This window comes from Beta vulgaris, chromosome 3, assembly GCF_026745355.1.
Source record: "Beta vulgaris subsp. vulgaris cultivar EL10 chromosome 3, EL10.2, whole genome shotgun sequence".
Lineage (NCBI taxonomy): Eukaryota > Viridiplantae > Streptophyta > Magnoliopsida > Caryophyllales > Amaranthaceae > Beta > Beta vulgaris.
In genome coordinates, this window is record NC_079204.1 from 4,140,789 (window position 1) to 4,160,541 (window position 19,753).

Below are 19,753 nucleotides of genomic sequence, written 5' to 3' on the forward strand. Positions count from 1 at the left end.
CCTCTCCTTTTTTGTACTTTATACCGCCTTTGTGGCTCTATGTATGAAAACTTTATAGTCCAACCGCAACCATGTATGAAAACTTTATAGTTCTTTATTAAGTGTTAAAATGAATCTAAAATGGAGTTAGTGAGTAGTAACACTTAGAGCACTCCCAATGGTGACATAACTCATCACCAAAATCAGAAAATTTGGGTTGAACAAAAAAAACATGCATCCCATTGGTGATAGAAAACCTATCACCAAATGACATGTTTTGTCATCCATCACCATGTGAACAAATCCATCAGCAAATGAAATGTGTGAATGGAAGACAAAATCAGCCTAGTCACACACAGCCAGCCAGTGGCAAGCTGCCACGTGGCTGCTGCTGTGTTCTTTTTGGGAAATTTCGTGGAAATTTCCACGGAATTTCCCAGAAAATTTGTATTTCAAAAAAAAAAAAAAAAATACCAAAATTCATATTTTTTTCCCCTCTATAAAATGATACCCATATTGATATATTTCAGAACAAAGAAAAAACACTTCTCCTCCTCACCTTTCTCTCTAAAAATATTTATACATCATTTTTCTCTATAATTTTTTACCTTCTCCTTCTCACCTAAAAAGAGGGAAAAAAAATCATATTTTCTAATAAATTTTTATGTTACTAATAACCCAATAATGATAATTAATTTTGATAATTAATTATTATAATTTTAAGTAATCATAAGATGATTCATTTTTATTTTTAATATGTAAATTATATTATTTATTGAAGTAGGAAAGAGAAATAGGAGAGAGAAAGTTGAGGTGGGGTAGTGAAAAGTAGGAGAGTAAAGTGAAGTTTGATGGTTTTTTTGTTCATGAGTGGGGTGGAGGTGATACATTTGATCATGAAATGATCAAAACATGAGTAAGTAGGAAATTTTGGTGATCAAACCCATCACCATTGGGAGTGCTCTTAGAAGATCAACCATTCTCCAACTCCACACCAACCCTTGGATAAGTTAGAGATGACATAACATACACCAAAAATGGACCCACTATAACGGTAGTCATGAATATGATTGATGAATGTGTTCAATTTTCATGCTCATTAAACTTAAACTCCTATAAAACAAATACTTAAAAAATTTCTCCATAAAGAAATTAAGTATTAGCAAAAGTAAACTTTTTGTACTACAAGTCATACAAAGTTCAAAACCCCAGTCACTCCGCATTCCATGCTAGAAAGCTACCAATTCCTCTTCTCTACCGACGACGTGCTCTCCTCTAAATCTCCAACTCTTCGCATAATTTCTTTCTTAAATTAGTGGGTACATTTACATCAAATTTTCCATATCAAAATCAAACAAAAACACAAAAAAAACCTTGCCTTTCAAATTTAATTCAGTAGTTTTTTTCTTTGGTAACTGATTCCTGGGATTTGGGAGTTTTCCCAGCTATTATTTCAAGTGAGCTGCCAATTTTTGGTGCAAAAAAGGAAGAAACTTTGGTTGTTTTTGGCTCAAAAACCCAGGTTTGTTTTTTTTTTTTTTTTTTTTTTTTTTTTTTTTTTGTGAAATCAGTGTTTAAAGTTTGAGATTTTTTAAATGGGTATATTGGAATTTGAATTTTTTGAGTTGGGTATGTTGGAATTTGAATTTTTTTGAGTTGGGTATGTTGGATTTTGGTTGAAAATGATAAAATTTTGAAGAAATTAGAAGGAATTTTGGTGAAGAGTGGATTGCTGGTTTTGGTATGTTGGATATTGTTTGTGCTTAATATTAGTATCTGGCTTTATTGTTAAATAGGATCAAGAGAATGATTGTTGAAGTCTGAGAATTGAGTAAATGAATTAAGGTTTTACAATTGCATATTCTCTTAAAGGTGGGGTCTTTCTGTTTTTTTAATGCTTAGTAGTATTAATAAGCTGAATTAGTTTTATGTCCATATTATTTTTACCTAAATCTCTCACCCCTTTAATGTCTGAAACTCTTCTTTTGTGCTACTATTAAGAATTGAGGGATTACTTTTGGCATTTTGTTTCTCTTTTAACAATGAGTATTGAGGAAGATTTAGACAAAGTTAGGAGACAAATTGAGCTGTGTTTATAAATTTTTAATTTGTAAAATTGCAGTTTTTGCTATGATTTTGTTTTGTGGGTAGTACAGAAATATGGATAATTATTAGTATCATAGTACTACTTTTTTCAACTTGTTCTGCTGAAAATCAGTGATTAGATATCATTTTGCTCCCATCACTCCATAACACATTCAATTTTATATATTGATTCTGTAAACAAAGTCATTCCCTCAAATCCCTCACTTTATTCCTTTTTTTTTTGCTTTATTAAATTCTTTCTGTTGCATTTATTGGATATTCAAATAGAAAATCTTGCATAATTGTCTAATTTTAGGCCACTAGTTATTAGCCGGCTACCGGGTAGAAAAATTTCAATTTATAATATTGTACTTAATGATAACGCTAAATGTTATCTGGTCTAGTGGTTAAGACTTTAATTGTGTTGTTGAGGTTGCGGGATCAAACCTATACTATGCAATTTCTAACTTTTTTTATTGTTGTGAATGACATGGAGTATAACTCCCTTAGGGAGAGCGCCACATGGCACCGTTTCTGGTTTATGCACGTCTTTTAATATATTAGTATAGATGAGGCTCCTCTCCTTGTAGCTGCTTTTCCTTTTGCATAAGTTGAATTACAATGGATTCTTTTTGAACACATTTTCTAGGTTAAGATGAGAAAAGGTGGTGTTGAGGTTTTCAAGAAACAAGATATATCATATAGTACTCCTATTTCTCTATTTATGAAGGATGGGGAGGAGTGAGAGAGTTATAAATTTAGAATCTTTCTCTTGAAGTTCACTAGTAACTTAGTTTGGACAATTGATTGAACATAAATGGTGGTGGCTGTTGCAGGACAAAAAAAATCTGAATTTCATTGTTCTCCTCCATGGAGACTTTGACTTCTTCCGCGGCTGTGCCTATTCATCATCGAACATCCAACTACGATGAAATGTCTATGCATCAAAGTTTGCTCTTTGCAGACAGTCTTAAGGTATTCCCTTCAAGTCATGGCACTTATATATTGTGCTATCACCTCATACTTGTGCTTTTTGATATGTTATCGGTTCTCTTTGTTCTACCTCAAATACTAGTTCCGTATCCTTGATACTCCGACATGGATGTAGACACTTCAACACCTCATTTTAGGCCAAAATCATAAAAAAAAAAAGTTCGGAAAAAAAAGCTGAGTGAGACACTTTGATACTTACTCATGTCCGACATAAGTACTTGAGTCTGAGCTGAGTAACATGTTGAATGCTGATTTTTATTTTGCATTATTATAATTGGATAGAAGATATGGATCAAAATTGCTGTCTTAAGCCTGCTATTTTTACTAAGATATACTGTAGTGATTATAATCTTATCAGCTAGGTCTAATAGGCATAATTTATAAGGCCTTCTAGCACCAGAAATCAGAATAATTAATTTGTAACCCACTTTCCCCCCTTCTTGTTGGTATGTAGGATTTGAAGAATTTGCGAACTCAGCTGTATTCAGCGGCAGAGTATTTTGAATTATCTTACACCAATGATGATCAAAAGCAATTGTAAGACTCTCACAAATTGATTAATTGGAGTTCAACTTTCTTCTTTCATTTTTCTTTTTTGAACTTTTAGGTCTTTCTTGCTAATTTTGCTATCGTCTGGCCAACTGTGCAGCGTTATTGAGACATTAAAGGATTATGCTATTAAAGCTTTGGTGAACACAGTAGACCATCTAGGTTCAGTGACTTATAAGGTTAATGATCTTCTGGAGGAAAAAGTTGAAGAAGTCTCCGAAACAGAATTTCATGTGTCATGCATTGAACAGGTAAAATCCTGTTTTCCCTTCGTACTCGTGCATGCTGTTGGTTCTGAATTTTGATCATTATATGACTTCTTGTAATGATATGGAACTTGAAGATATAAGTTAGAAGGAAGTGTACAGCTTTATTCTTATGTAGAGACTTGTTTAATCTGTATGTCACACTCATATGGTTCATTATGAATTTAGGTACTACATATGAATTTAGGAGTTTGTCACCTGTGCTGTGCTGTGTCATTGTTTATAGTTAATGGATACTTGTGTTGGGCCCACAAATGAAATATCTCAAGTTTTTGGATGAATTTGCTGTGTTTCACTAGAACAGCCTCTCTACTATATTGGGGGTAATTTGACATACCTCTGACCCTTCAATTTTTGTGGTGCTTTATCTTAGAGATTACGCACATGCCAAGAGTACATTGAACGGGAGGGCATGGCCCAGCAATCATCAATCATAGATACACCGAAATACCATAAACGATATGTCTTACCAGGCAAGAGCGCTATTCAGTATTCACTTCACTTTTAAATTGTGGATTTGGAGAATAAATGTGTATTCTCTTCGTTTGAATTTTGTGTAACATTGCTGTCCTAATGCTCATGCTGGTTTGCTAATACCGTAACAGCCGGTCAGACTATGAACAGCAGCAATCTTGCAAATTTGAAGTACAAAAGTTGCGGCATAGATGAAGATGACTGGTTTCAGTTTCGGAGTGGTAGGTTTTTACTCTTATTAATCATGTTATTACTCTTTGATTGTTGGTTAATCATGTTATTGCTCCTTAATTTTTCATTACAGCTATAAGAGCCACAATTCAAGAGACCTCATCCACAATGAGAGAAACGCCATCCTCAAATAGAGAAACGCCATCCTCAATCAGAGAGAGGCCATCTTCAATTAGAGAAATGAATTCAACATTTAAAGAATCAGCTTCATTTGCCAGGTAAATTTTGCCAACATAAATGTGCTGTTTGTTGGAGTTGTCTCCTTACCACTTTGCAACATATGACTAATTTTGTAAGTCACATTCGAAGCAGGAGAGGACGCTCTACTTCACCTGCTTCTCGACCTTCCCGATCACCTGGGTCGTTCTCCTTTGCCAGCTCCGCCCCCAGAAAAGAACAAGGTTTGTGTTCCAGGAATGTAGTTTTCTGTTTCTTTAATATATTTATATTTTCCCAATCATAATTTTTTTTCTTGGTAATGTTGATTCAATAATCAGACAAAAGATCAGTTTCACCGCATCGCTTTCCACTTCTGCGTTCTGGGTCTCTTGCTTCGAGACCAACAACACCAAAGTCCAGTAGGCCAACAACTCCAAATTCTGGCGTCGAAAGGCACCGGGTAAGAATTGCAAAATGCATATGATTTTGTTTAACTTCACCTTCTCAGATTCTCTTAAATTTCAAGACATTGTTATCTGAAAACGTGAAACTGTTTGTTCTATGAGCAGTATCTTTCGGACTCATGGAAATCGGTTTCTATGCGAGTCCATGATGAGAAGGAGAAGCCAAAGGAAACCGAGCGACACCCCAGCAAAAGCAAGCGTCTACTCAAGGCATTGCTTAGCAGGCGAAAGTCGAAGAAAGATGAGACGTTATTCACTTATTTGGATGAATACTGAAAAGAATTATCGGAATGCCCAGGCAAAAAAGTTCCAGAAGGCTGGATTAAACCTGGGCATTATTTTGCAGTTAATCTTCTTTTTAATTTATACATAAGAAAGTAATTGTAATTTGTTTCACAATTAGATGTGTTTTGAGGCAATGTTCTGCATGCTGCAATGTATCATATATCAAATTTTATGTATCACTGAAGGTTGTTGGTATCAATATAAAGTTCTTCATCCTTCTGTTTCCCATGTGAAGTTTCTCACTGAGGTTGTGTAGTTCGATAAACTATGTCATGGAGGGTAGAGAGGGTCAATGCAAAGTCAAAACCAGAAGGGGGTGCAACGAAGACGTGAATCTTGGATTGTCTTTTGATTCGGTAATTAAACTGGTCCAAGCAGGGTTAGAGACTGAAAACTCGAGATTTATACCTATAACCAAATATTTACATGAACTCCTTAAATTGGGGCTGATGAGTGTCAAACACCTAACCATGTGGTTGGGAAGGTGGGAGCTCCAACCATATGGCTCCCACGATGACCTCAACTTGAATCTTGGATGACCAAAAAAAGTCCTGTATAAACCGATACATTATTTTATGAAGTGCGATTTACATTCATTGTCTATGATCATCCTATTAAGGAGTTTGATTACAAGTATATCGGAGAAAGTATTAAACAACTTTATCTTTCAGGTTTGGTTGAAATATAAATAAACGGCCCAAGGCGAGCCTTGGGATTCCTGACTTTGCAGAAACTCATTGACACTCTTCCACGTTGCTCTGTCTCAAATTCGATCTCTATCTCAAACATTTGTTGCCATTGACGAGGCTAACACTATTTGCCAATAGGATTCCACTCGCATGATGGATTTGGACATAATTTTCAAGGAAATTCCATTGAGCGAGTGGATATCAAGCCTCAACCCAAGTTTTGCTCGCATCTCTTGTGCGAGGCAAACAAGGGTGGCACGCATGAGCCATAACGAGGCAAATACTACTTGCCAATAGGTGTCCACTCGGATGATGGGCTTGAGCATAATTTTCAAGGCAAGTCCATTGAGCGAGTTGATATCAAGCCCAAACCCAAGTTTTTCTCGCATCTCTTGTGCGAGGAAAACGAGGGTGGCTCTCATGAGCCATCAAGAGGCAAACACTAGTTGCCAATAGGTGTCCATTCGCATGATGGACTTGGACATAATTTTCAAGGCAAGTCCACTGAGCGAGTGGATATCAAGCCTCAACCCAAGTTTTGCTCGCATCTCTTGTGCGAGGCAAACGAGGGTTGCTCGCATGAGCCATAACGAGGCAAACACTAGTTCCCAATAGGTTGCCACTCGCATGATGGACTTGGACATAATTTTCAAGGCAAGTCCACTGAGCGAGTGGATATCAAGCCTCAACCAAAGTTTTGCTCACATCTCTTGTGCGAGGGAAACGAGGATGGCTCGCTGGAGCCATAACGAGGCAAACACTAGTTGCCAATTGTGACCCTAAAAGAGCACAACCCTTGTGAAAGAGATAGAGAGAAAGTATAATAAATCCAATAATTGTAGGGATTTTCTCTCTCCAAAATATTAAATTAATATCACTTTCTTTCTATATCCCTCATGAGGATTGCCAACCCATACGATTACTCAAATGTTATCCATACCTTGATACCTATATACGATTACGTTGTCTATGATCATCACTTGTTTAGTGGCAATAACACAAGTACAAGTTTCTAGGATGTAGACAACAACTCAAGTGGTCACTAATCATATATCCTTAAGGTGCACCACAACTTGCTAAAAAATGGATGTTTCGTCTACCAAAATATTACTTTTTACACCAAGCTAGCAAATATGTTTTGTGCCTCAAACACACGAATTATTTACCAGAACTTTCAAGTTCCCGATAAAATAGAAATAAATAGAAGAGGCTCGTGAAGATATCCAACTTAATCAAAGTTCAAATAAAGAAAGCGAGCAAAAGCCCACCTGTTATTATCCATCAAATTTTCAACTGAAAACATTTTCTATAACCTGATGAAATTCTTTTGTAGATATGAAATACTAGCATGTGGGATTTAAACATTAAGGATCAAGATACAAACCAAAGCACACAATATTTACAAACAATCTTAACAATCATGAGATGAAAATATATATATAAAAAAAAAAGAATTAGTAAGTAGTAGAAAACTTGACATTAGGGGAAGTAAATAAGATTCCAATTTATCAAGAGCGAGAATCAATCTCAAAACCTTTTGAAACCGATTGAACCTTCAACAAGCTTTAACCGGTTAGGGATTCAAAAGTAATATTATAAAAGATAATGATATGATATTAAATCTCGTTTGCTATTTGCATCTTTCCGATCCCCTCAAATATAAACCTTCAAAATATATACTAGGCCAAATTATCATTGTGTGCACCTTCTAATTTCCGAACTTCATATCAAAAAAGAATTTTAAAAAGGCAAAAGCTAACAAACGCCTCTGAAGATTAGTTAAGATAACTAAAAATGAAAATATTAAACATTTATTATATCGATTGACGAGTGATTTGAAATTCATTCCAAAATTTATACCATTTCTAAAAATATATTTAGTTTTTATTTAACGTCCCTTAACGTTCGTCAGAAGATTAAAAAAAAAAAAAAAAAACACACATATTCACCACCTTTTGTCTTTGTTATTGGAGAGTTGCTTATTGCATATACTAACCGACCTTATTATTGGAAAAAGTCTACGTACATTAGGTGTGCCTTAACTGTCCATTACCAACCGCCATTGTTGAACACATTTACATTTTACACATACAAACTTCTTCTTTTCTCATAAATTCTCTCTCTGACTCTTTTCTTCCTCCATTGACCAATGACATTATTCCTCGCATAAAAAGTATCATTCTTTACTAATTCTTTTAAACACCCATCAAAAACCCTAAAGATATTTCTTGTTTTCTGATCTTCCAACGTCCTAAATTGCCAATTTACAGCTTTGCATTTTCTGGGTTTCTCTTAATTGACGCCATGGATGCAGCCACAAGCTCTGGTGTGCTCTCTCAGATGAGATTATCATCTCCCTCCTTTAGAAATTTCAGACCCAGATTCTTAAAGTGAGTATCTTGATTTTTTTGGTTGAGGATTTACCATCTTATGTTATATTTATACTATATGGATTAAATTTTGTGATTGTTTAATAGTTAGATCGTATTATTGATTTCTTCTGTCTTGATTCTTGGTTTTGAATTGATCATGGGTTTGATCGTGTTGTAAGATCATTTGATTGGGAAATTATAACATCTATGTTGAGCCTTTCTTTGATGAAATTGTTGTGTTTTTGTTCATGTTGGGTTCAATTTTTTCTGGGGTTGATCGTAATTCATTCTAACAGTATTTTGTATGCTTTAATTTTTAATAGAGTAGGTCTTACTCTTCGTCAACTTATTAGAATCAAATGTTCGATTTTCGCATTCGATGCTTGTTACTGTCCAATATGTGTAAGTCCATTAGAGTTGCACATTTGCACAATTGCTCAATTGCTTTCTGTCATTGTACATTTGTACTCCCACCTGAGAGGCGCCTAATTCCGAACTGTTGGGAACGTGTTTTTGTTCCTAACGTTTGAAAAATCGTATATTGAATCACAAATGTGTATATATTACCATTGGAGATTTCTCTAAAGTCCTAGTATAGTTGGTAAATGATGCACCTGGAATATAACACTTCGAAAATAATAGGAGTGTGCAATGTTTGTAGTTGAATATACACCCAAAGATGCTAGAAACAAAAGTAATGTTTCGAACGCTTAGAAACTAGGATTTCCCCTCGTTTGGTTTCTCCTTAATTTAGCTATTAAGGAATCATCTATGGTTTCTGATCTAACTTTTAATTGCCTCCTTTACGTTTGGTCGTTTGGATAGTATTCTAGTGTCTGCTAGTGTTTGATTCCTTCAAGTGTGAGTAATGAGTGTGCACAAGTGTGAAATAGAACTAAGACAATGTACTCATCAAAAATGGTTCGTGATCATCTAGTCCTGCTGCTTACACTTGCTATTGCATTGTTGCGTTGACAGGTCCTGTTCAAAAACCAGAACTTACATTCCTCCTTGTAGATATACATGTAGGCATTCTTCATCTGGCATGCCTTCTGATTCGTTCAACAGTCAAAGCAACAATATCGGTGGCCTTTCATATTGTCAACCAGATAAGAGAAGTAATGGAGTGGGGAAGACATTTTGTTCTGCTGCTATATATACCGGTATATACGACGAGGACCTGGCGGTAGCTCCTTCACATGCTGCGGAGGAAAAGATTGGGGTGCTCCTTTTAAATCTAGGAGGACCTGAAACTCTTAACGATGTCCAGCCGTTCTTGTTTAATCTATTTGCTGACCCAGTATGTCTTAAACTGGTTTGATTGTCTTCTTAGCGGTTCAAGGTAGATCAAGCTATTAGAGTTATCTGATATGATTGTTTTAACAACTTGAAATAGGATATCATTCGCCTTCCCATGCTGTTCCGTTTTCTGCAAAGACCTCTGGCTCAATTGATCTCTATGCTTAGAGCCCCTAAAAGCAAAGAAGGATATGCTTCAATAGGAGGGGGTTCACCTTTGCGAAAGATAACTGATGAGCAGGTGACACAAGCTCTGTTTTGTAGTGTAGACTTCCTTACTTTCGTCTCTACCATATACTTGATGATGAAATTTTGAATTCTATTATGTTGCTAAGGCTTAATGATTTTTTGAAGGCAAATGCACTTAAGTTGGCATTAGAAGCAAAGAACAAGAATGTATCTGTCTATGTTGGCATGAGATACTGGTTCCCGTTTACAGAGGAAGCAGTTCAGCAGGTTTGCTTCCATTATTGCTCTGTTAAATCATTGTAGTAAGTAAACACATGGGTCTGCTGTAGAACTCTCTTTCTATCTGCTCTTGCATTTTCTATTAAATCATTGTAGTATGTAAACACATGGGTCTGCTGTGAACTCGCTCTCTATCTGCTCTTTGCATTTTCTAGGAACTGAGTTGTTTTTCCTTAGATACACCGTTCCTCATGCCTTTTTATTTGAACCTGTTTCCGTGTAATGTCTTGCTGTATTTCACGTTTATAGGCCGCTACTGTGCCTCAATTATGTTTGGTGCAACTAACTGATTGGGTCTTATTCAGTGAATTATTGCAGTAAGTATCATGACTTATTACAGCAAGTATCATGACTTTATTACAATACTGATCCGACTTCATGGACTACTGATTGTCTAAATCCAAGGGTCAGTCGTTTCACAGTGCGCATTTAGTTTATTAGCTGCCCTGGTGTCAATCTGAGCTAAAATGTAATTGTAGCTGGACAGCCTGACCCTTTCTGCTAGTTTCTTCGGCTTTTTCTATCATAGAGTATGATGCTACTTGTGGAAATATGTGTTGAGCATTCTAATTGTTGATTACTAGTCGAATGTTACAAACAAGATTTCTTATTTTCGTTTCACCTGCTGAGATAAATCTTACATGTTCTCTAATTTTCTGCTAACGGGGAGGCTCTGTTTGTCTGTCTTGTAATCTTGTTTCTTACAGTTCTACTTTTTCTCTCTCATAAGCATTATGTGGCTTTCTGAAAATCTGTCGAAGCAATGAAGTTGAAGTTTGCTTTATTTAATTACTTTCAGATTAAGAGGGACAAGATTACAAAGCTTGTTGTCCTTCCTCTCTATCCTCAGTTTTCTATATCTACAACAGGTTCTAGCCTTCGAGTTCTCCAAGATATGTTCAGGTAAATTCGTCTTGAGGACCGAGTTGAGACATTTATGTTTTCTGAATCTATTGGCTTACCATAATTTGAATACTGTCAGAACGGACGCATATCTATCTCGCATGCCAGTCGCTATCATCCGATCCTGGTACCAACGAGAAGGCTATGTCAAGTCCATGGCTGATTTGATTGAGAAAGAGCTGCAGTCTTTCTCCATTCCAGATGAGGTAGGTTGGTTCTTTCATTAGCCTTAGCTTTCTTGTTGTAGCGGTCATTTGTTTTTGAAGATTTGGCATTCTGACTTCCAATGTGATAATGTCTAGGTTATGATATTCTTCAGTGCTCATGGCGTCCCAGTTAGTTATGTGGAGGAGGCTGGAGATCCATACAAAGATCAGATGGAGGATTGCATCTTCCTCATTATGAGAGAATTAAAAGCTAGAGGAATCAACAACCACCATACACTTGCTTACCAGGTCTTCTCATTCTCTAGCCCTGATGGTTTCGAATCTCAGTTAGTAGTTGTTCATATGATGGAGTTGTTTTTTATTTTGTATATGTTTCTTTGCTAATTTTATGCTCATTTCCTCCATGTTCAGAGTCGAGTCGGTCCAGTGCAATGGCTGAAACCTTATACAGATGAAGTTCTCGTTGAGCTTGGCCAAAAAGGAGTAAAGAGTCTAGTGGCTGTTCCTGTGAGGTGAGTCGCAAATAATCAACGAACTTACTTTTATCTATGCTCGACGTACTTATTGTTGGCATATTTATGGTGCTAAAATTCTTTTATGCAACATTGTGAAGCATTATTGGATGATATTTTGAATGATGAGGATACAATTTCTTCTTTTTTTGGTATAAGAATGTTGCAAGTGATCAATCATGTAGAAACTAGAAAGTAGTAGGAGTAATTTAGCATTGTCTTGGAAAAAGCAAAACGCAGCAAGTAAATTTCATGTATCCGTTGTATATGGTTTCACAGATACTTTATTCGTAGCTGAAATATGCCTGATTAGTGGAGTAAGTCTCTTAACAGATTGTTGTTTGTTGCAGCTTTGTAAGTGAGCACATTGAGACACTTGAAGAGATCGATATGGAATACAAGGAATTGGCGCTCGAATCTGGCATCGAGAACTGGGGTCGTGTTCCTGCTCTCAACTGCGCTCCTTCTTTCATTAATGATCTAGCTGATGCTGTCACTGAAGCTCTACCATCAGCTACTGCGATGTCAACCAGCACATACGAAGAAGTTGATAACAATGATCCTGTCAAGTATGCCATAAAGTTGTTTTTCGGTTCAATCTTGGCCTTTATCTTACTTTTGTCCCCGAAAGTGATCTCGGCTTTTAAGAACAACCTTTTGTAGAAATAGATGGTAGGATATATTTACCCGAGCTATACAGAGAATTGAGATCGGAAAATCAGAGTAGAAGATGTTTGTATTCTTGGTTTTCGTTTCTTGTTCAATTTTCAGGTGATGAGGAATTGTAGGAAATATATCTTTGTAGCCTGCTGCTTATTTTTCTCAGATATACACCTGTATAGAATGAATGGCATATAGAAAGAGATTTCTTTTACCATAATTTACAACAATTAAAAGAAAATTGATTACTGTCGATATTTCTTCTTAAATTCATTTGTTGCCAACTTGCATTGAAGTCTTAGCTAGATATGGGATATTTATGGTGAAGATCCCTTATGAAGGCTCCTGCTTGCAGCAAGATAGAAGCCGCTCAGATTTTGCAGCCATATCCATGCATTACAGAGAGCCATAATGGGATACTCAGCCACAGGCCGCAGCTCGATCCTCATTTAATCAGAACTTTAAGGTTCCTAACACAATAAATAAAAGAGGTTTCATGAAGAAACCCAATTAAATTCGAGTTCAATCATTGAAATTGAGAATATGTCCACAGGAGAATATATCCTTCAATTTGTCAACTCAATATGATTTGAATTTCACTGGTTAAATAAGGCACAGGGGCTCAGAACAATACAGATCAAGATCGATAGGCTGTTATGTCAGAAAAGGCACGTATACAGAGTAAAACAGCAGTATCTTAAGACTTCCCATATTCTTGTAACCAACTCATGACATGAAGTCAATTCCATCAAGAGTAGCCATTTGAGGATAACTATCGAGAAATTACTAAAGCACGTCTCATAATTCCGTTCCAGGGCTGAATTCTTCGATAGTTTTCGTTGCAAGCGTCAGAATATCCACAAAAGCGCTGAATGATGCACGAAGAAATCTAGCTTCCACTGCTTCAAAATGCCTGCAAGAAGAGAATTTGCATATAAGAGAAAGATGAGATGAAAAAAGTTGCATATGCTATTTAGTATTTACTCTTAAGATGTTAGAGCCTTCATATTTGTAGAGAACTTGTATAGTTGTTCAAATGATAAACTCATACTTTGCTGGGGAGAATAACCAGAGACTGAGAAGCATAACTAAACCTATTGAGCGTCGCAAGGGTAAAGTTTGTTTCTATTTTCTAACTTCTAATCGTCAAATTGAGACCAGTTTTTTCGAACTTTTTTCAGGTTTCTCTTAGGGAAAGCAGAAAAGATAAGATGAACCCTTTCTTTTTAACTCAGAAAAGAAACTCACACTACAAGCTTCCCATCGGAGACTGACATCACCCTCTTTACTTTATCTGGTTGCAGCTGTAAATGGTTATGCCAGATGAACATCACATGGTCTAAGAAACAATTAGATATATCATGTGATGGTCGAAGCATCAAGAAGGCTGACCTCTTTGTCAACATTTAGAGCAGCATATACTATGGAAGCTTTCTCCTCTGACTCAAAATTAACTTCTAAGTCACTGCACAACAAGTAGACAAATCCATGTCTTGTTATAAATTAAAACCAAGGGGAAGAAATTAAAGTTAAACTGGAAACGTGGAGCATTGACTTAAACACCACAAAGCAACTGAAGAACATGCAAACATTCAACAACAAAAACAACAAAACTATCACAGGCACAAGCTAAAAGAAAAACTAAAGCCTTCAAACGCACTAATTATTCAAGCTATACCAAAAGCACCGACCTCACTTTACAATCTTTCATCAACTTTACAAAAATACTGGTTTTTCATGCAATCACATCATTATAATTTATAACTGAGTTAAATAAATACCACAACGAATCTAAATCACATAGAAGAACCAAATTTAAGGCAAGAAAAGTTCAATTTCCTCCCATATTTGCATTATTGCATAATGACATACCTCTACTAGGCACTAGCCACCACGATGATCTATGACTCCAGCCAAGTTCATTTAAAAAACAAGTCAAGTCGAAATTGCATGTAAGAGATTGCATATCATCGCGTAATACTGTTGTAAGACAGCAGGATTTCCACAAAAATACTTCTCAGTTCTCGGTATAAATCAAGATCTTATCAGAAAGTTGACATCAGATTCAGGGAACCTACTTCATATTTCTACTGAGGGATAGTTCTTGAAAAGCACAAGAGAATGAATAAAGGAATTTATACACGCGAAATCAATCCATAACCCTTTGAACTCCGAAGTTCGAAGGCTCCCTAGTCCCTAATCCCTAATCCCTATACATGAGCTTGTTACTTGTGAAGTTAAATTAAGATTATTGGCATTAGTCATTAGAGTAGACCATTTAAAAAAACCAATTTGAGCCTTACTGCAATACACAAACTCCACAACTTTTACATCACAAGTATTTCTCTTTTTCTTAAGGCTAAACAATCAACTGTTAACACCCCAATTTGTGTATCTTATATACCATGCTAAGCGTCTTGTACGCATTAACAAATCTTCAAAAAGTACCAAATTTTCTTAAATCATTCAAATTTGTGTGTCTCAAACACAATTCATAACAAGAAGTACAATCAATCATCAATTCACCATATATAAAGACTGTAAATCCTTGTTTTCTCACCTTTTTACGGGTCAAAAAAAGCTACAAAATTCCATAGTAATATCCGCTTGTTAATATAATCACATTAACTCCACAAAAAACGAAAAAAGGAGTTATCTTTGAGATTTATTTAGATAGTTAAAGTTTTCTCATATAAATTACTACACCCACATAAAAAAAAACACTGGAAATTTACAATTTACGCAATGAAATTGGGATGTCAAAAAAAAAATGATATAAGCATGATTTACAAAAACCCCAATTGAAATTACAAGCTAAATCGCAGGTTTCAGAATGAAAAGAGGAGAGAGAAAAGACTAACCAGCTGAACTGCCAAGGTGAAGAAAGGTTTTGCGCTTCCATTTTCTGTCAATACAAAATGTGAGACAGACTCTTCTTAAACGAGTGAGGGGTTTTCAAGTGAAGAAAAGGAGAAGAAAGGTCTTGTGCCCTGATATGGAAATACTAGTTTTCTCTGTTGCGAAGGTCTCCTCCTCCTCTATAATTATTGGTTGTATTGGAGCTCGGATGCGGTTAATATGGATAAATTAATAATGTTCTTCTAATACCAGGGATTTGCGTCATAATATTCGATCTGATTCAATGTAGTTTCATCGAAAACGAAATTGATCTGATCTTGTTTAATTATATCGTGTTTTTCTTTATTACTTATAGTAGATGTCGTTTGGCCTTCAATTAATGAAATTTCTCTTAAAAAAAATGAAAAAAAGGGGATTTTTATTTTTTTTCATATTGAACCAAATAAAAATTTATTTTGTAAGGAAATAATAAAGATTTAATTTTTAAAAATAACTTTCTCTATTAATATTTTAAAAGAGATTAAGAAGATAAATTTATTCACTAAGTTAATTTTTTTAAGAGAAACAATAAATTTAATAAATTCGAAGTCATATAGTATCTATAATTGATGTTAAAGAACAACGAAACACAAACCTAATAATGAAATACAACATAGTCTCCTTTTATTCCTTGAATCGCACATTTTTCTATGAGAACGTCTATCAGTCTACATAGTTTCGAGAATACATTCTTTTTATTAGATCGTGTATGAAGATCTAATATTGATTGCAAATTTGTATGACGAATCATGAATTAATTATATCCATGCAACAAACTAGAGTTGATCAAATGTACTCCAGCTCGGTCCATGGGTCCGACACGATTTTTTGGTGGGTTTGTGCATAATTTTGGCTAGCGGTCGGGCCCGACCCGGTCCCTTTTTTTTGCTTTGGCCAAGAAAAAAAGATTTTTCAGTTTATTTTTTGACCCGACCCGATTTTGTTCTGAAAATCCCTCTCATTTTTTATTTGAAATAACGAGTTTTGGGATCAAAAAATTGGCCCGATTTTTTGCTCGGTCTGATCAATGGACTATTTTTAAGACCCGACCCGAATCAGCCCAGGCCCATGATCACCTCTACAACAAACCATACAAGGCAAATTTTGGACTCTTACAAAAGAAGGTGAGACTAACAAATCGAACTTTAAACTCCTAATAGTGAAGAAAAAGAACCCAATAACTGTTTTTAGGTTTCCAATAACGATTTCTCCCTCGAAAGAAAGGGTTTTCGATCTCCCTCGAAAGAAAGGGTTTTCGATCTCCTTCGTAAGAAAAGGTTTTTCGATCTCCTTCGAAAGACAAGGTTTTTCGGCCTCCTTCGAAAGACATGGTTTTTCTCCTCTTTTAGAGGGGGAATTTCTACAGGTTACAATCCGGGATACTAGATCTAATGGATTGTCGTGAAATTATTTTATTGGTGAAGAATTATGCGGGATCACAAAGGTTATCAATTTTTCGAATACGGTCAGATGAATCCGACGGAAATCATCCTCACGACTACAAGGGATTGTTAGATTGTCTCTCCAACAAGGCTGTATTTTCCAGCGATATAAGCGGGAGATGTTCCACATTGCAAGATTTGTTTGACGATCGTAGTTTTATGAAGGAAATTTTTGTTTGATTCAACTTATGTATTTGTTTGATTCGATTGCTTATGTAGATGTCGTATAACTTTTTATTAATGAATTAATTTTACTATTCAAAAAAAAAACAAAAAACAAAGAGAGAACGGGAGATCATATTGTTAATGAAAACTATAAAAATAAGTGCATAAATTAGAATTTTAAGCTTACTACCATAGAAAAGAATGGTGGTAGTCCCATAAGTTTTTTTTTTTTTAAAAAAAAAGAAATAGAACGTATTTAATAGTTTAGAATAGATAATAATATGAATTTTTATAGAGGTACAATTCAATACTATTAGTTTAGGACTTGTACGATATTACTGTCAGTTCTTAATTTAAAACTTTATGAATATAAAAACATATGATATAAAGTATTTTTTTTTTCGAAAGAGAAATTTTATTAATTGAAGGCCAAACATAATTTCATGACATAAATCTCCTGTAAGCACCATGTAAGTTGATGTAAAATTGTTATCTAAAAAAACAAGATGATGTAAAATTACAACCGAAGATAAGATAATTAAACTATGGTAAATTGGTAACTAAAGTCTGAACACAAATTATTAAAAGAGATGGTCTAATTTTAATATAAAAGTAAATATAGTCACTAAATGGATTAAATTAGTTATCGAAAGACATTAACCTAGTTATTCTTGAACTAATTTTCTTTTTAATATTGAATTTACTATTGCTTAATCTATACAAATATATTAAAAGACATGCATAAACAAGAAACTGTGTCACGTGGCGCTCTCTCTAGGAAATTTAGTTCATGTACATATACTAAAATCTTAACCACTAGGCTAAGTTGTATTTAGGGCCTGTTCGGCAAAAGTAGCGGTTGGGTAGTTGTTGGTTGTTGGAGTAGCTATCAGCGGTTAGCTGTCAGCTAGTAGCTGTTAGCTCTTAGCTGTGAAAGTAGCTATTTACAATATAAGTGTTCGGTAAAAGTAGTTGTTATGCTTATATATGATAAAAATAACATATTTTTTAATTATAATTATATGATTAATTACTATATGGTTCATACTAGGATGACAGTGTTATTATCATAAAGTATTGTATTAATAAATAAATTTTTTTCTTACTCGTGGCATAGCCCAAACCTAATAACTAATTTTAATTTAAAAATAGGCGATTTCAAAACAAACTCATAAAGCCAAAGGTCCCCACCGCCCCACGGCCCACCCCATATATAAGAGCGACACAAACGTAGCACCATGAAAATAACAAGGCATCTTATGGGTGAAAAATAAAATGAAGGCATAGAATATTAGCATATTCGTATATTCTCATAGCATCTTACATAGTCACCTCTACCATAACCTAAAATTATGTTATGAGATTAAACATCATTCTTATCCTTACATCAACATTTATTCTTTCTTCCTTTAATTTGTATATCTCCTCTAAAACACTTCTGCATGAAATTTCTCTCAAATCTTCAGTTTCAAGTTTTATTAAAATCATTCAACTCATCATAATTTATTGGGTTTTCTGCTTAAACTCATCACTTCATCAGGATCAACGTGTTAAAACTCAAGGCAAGTTTTCTATAATTTTCTTGCTGGTTTTATAATTTCTTGCATTAAAAATTAAGTGGGTTACGAGTTTAATTCTTTTTGGTAAATAATATGTGATGATGACCTGGTTTTATATCATTTTGTTAATTGAATATAGTATGCTATAATTGTTTAAAGCTGTATATTTTGATATGTGAATAAATTTTATGTATTTTATTGTTATTCTTTCTTATGAGACTTTTTCCTAAAGTAATAATGTTCAGATTTCTTTGATGAAAAATAATGTTTAGATCTTATATAGGGAGTTGTAACTGCAAGTTACTGGGCATTGCTGAATTTGAGTGATATAGAAAAATTATAACTATTAACCCGAAAATCATAACTAATGACTACATAATCATAACTTTTATCCTAAACCTAATAACTAATAACTAATAACTAATCATGCAACAATTATAACTAATTGCCCAAAAAAATATAACTAATGGCTGTTTGACGTTACTAATAACTAATCGTGCAACAACTATAACTAATTGCCCAAAAAATATAACTAATGGCCGTCTGACTTAACGTCAGACGGTCTTTTATGAGAATTTGTGTATTCAAATTGAGTTTAAGCTAGAGGTGCATTCTATTTACCTAAATGGCTAAATTTGAGTTGTTTGATTAAAGTTAACGGTAAATTAGGAGCCTAATTTTAACATAAAAGTTTTGGGTCTTTAAAGACTCAAAAGGAGTGCTAGTGCTACACTGTTATTACATGTGAGCTAAGCTAAAAAAAAATTATTTGGTTGAATTTTGATTAGCTAAATGAGTGATAAAGAGATCCGTAAAAAAAAAATAGCTAACTAAAATCTAGCCAAATAACCTCACTCGAAATTGTACTACCTCAAACTCAGCTTGATATCACCTACATATTTCCAATCTGGAATGAGAAATCAAGCCTCTATATCAAGGATGATAAACCTTGTTAGGTTTTTTGAAAGAACTGTTTTACCTTGTTAATAGTATGAGTTGCTTATGTGTTAACAGTATATGAGCTGCTACTGCTTATGTTAATACCATGCCCGCCAAAACCATCTACTTCTTCCGTAACAGAAAGAATGCAATAATTAAGTATTATTTATGAAGTATAAAATATTCAACTGTTGC

At 34.7% G+C, this 19,753-nt stretch overlaps 3 protein-coding genes across 6 annotated transcripts; 2 read left to right on the top strand and 1 right to left on the bottom strand.

The window, feature by feature from the left end:
* The first annotated feature begins 1,116 nt into the window (after positions 1 to 1,116).
* On the top strand, positions 1,117 to 5,711 carry LOC104888228 (protein ABIL2). Of its 4 annotated transcripts, none has more exons than XM_048640140.1 (10): positions 1,117 to 1,501; positions 2,901 to 3,039; positions 3,512 to 3,594; positions 3,707 to 3,857; positions 4,246 to 4,345; positions 4,478 to 4,567; positions 4,651 to 4,795; positions 4,887 to 4,978; positions 5,075 to 5,196; positions 5,306 to 5,711. In XM_048640140.1, the coding sequence occupies exons 2-10, from the start codon at positions 2,935 to 2,937 to the stop codon at positions 5,474 to 5,476; spliced, it is 1,059 nt and encodes a 352-aa protein (XP_048496097.1). In that variant the 5' UTR covers positions 1,117 to 1,501; positions 2,901 to 2,934; the 3' UTR covers positions 5,477 to 5,711. The 4 variants fall into 4 exon arrangements, with proteins under 4 accessions (XP_048496097.1, XP_010671428.1, XP_048496098.1 ...); XM_010673126.4 differs by having other exon boundaries at positions 1,123 to 1,501; positions 4,890 to 4,978; XM_048640141.1 differs by lacking the exon at positions 1,117 to 1,501 and adding an exon at positions 1,521 to 1,720.
* A 2,079-nt stretch (positions 5,712 to 7,790) lies between these two features.
* Positions 7,791 to 12,810, top strand: LOC104888230 (ferrochelatase-2, chloroplastic). Its single transcript, XM_010673127.4, has 9 exons — positions 7,791 to 8,564; positions 9,525 to 9,846; positions 9,943 to 10,086; positions 10,200 to 10,301; positions 11,113 to 11,216; positions 11,296 to 11,422; positions 11,519 to 11,671; positions 11,795 to 11,895; positions 12,246 to 12,810. Exons 1-9 carry the CDS (start codon positions 8,479 to 8,481, stop codon positions 12,556 to 12,558), a joined length of 1,452 nt encoding a protein of 483 aa, XP_010671429.1. The 5' UTR covers positions 7,791 to 8,478; the 3' UTR covers positions 12,559 to 12,810.
* A 224-nt stretch (positions 12,811 to 13,034) lies between these two features.
* On the bottom strand, positions 13,035 to 15,576 carry LOC104888231 (hypothetical protein). Its single transcript, XM_010673128.4, has 4 exons — positions 15,417 to 15,576; positions 13,948 to 14,020; positions 13,804 to 13,859; positions 13,035 to 13,468 (listed from the first exon to the last, which is right to left on the bottom strand). Exons 1-4 carry the CDS (start codon positions 15,455 to 15,457, stop codon positions 13,354 to 13,356), a joined length of 285 nt encoding a protein of 94 aa, XP_010671430.1. The 5' UTR covers positions 15,458 to 15,576; the 3' UTR covers positions 13,035 to 13,353.
* Positions 15,577 to 19,753: the final 4,177 nt, after the last annotated feature.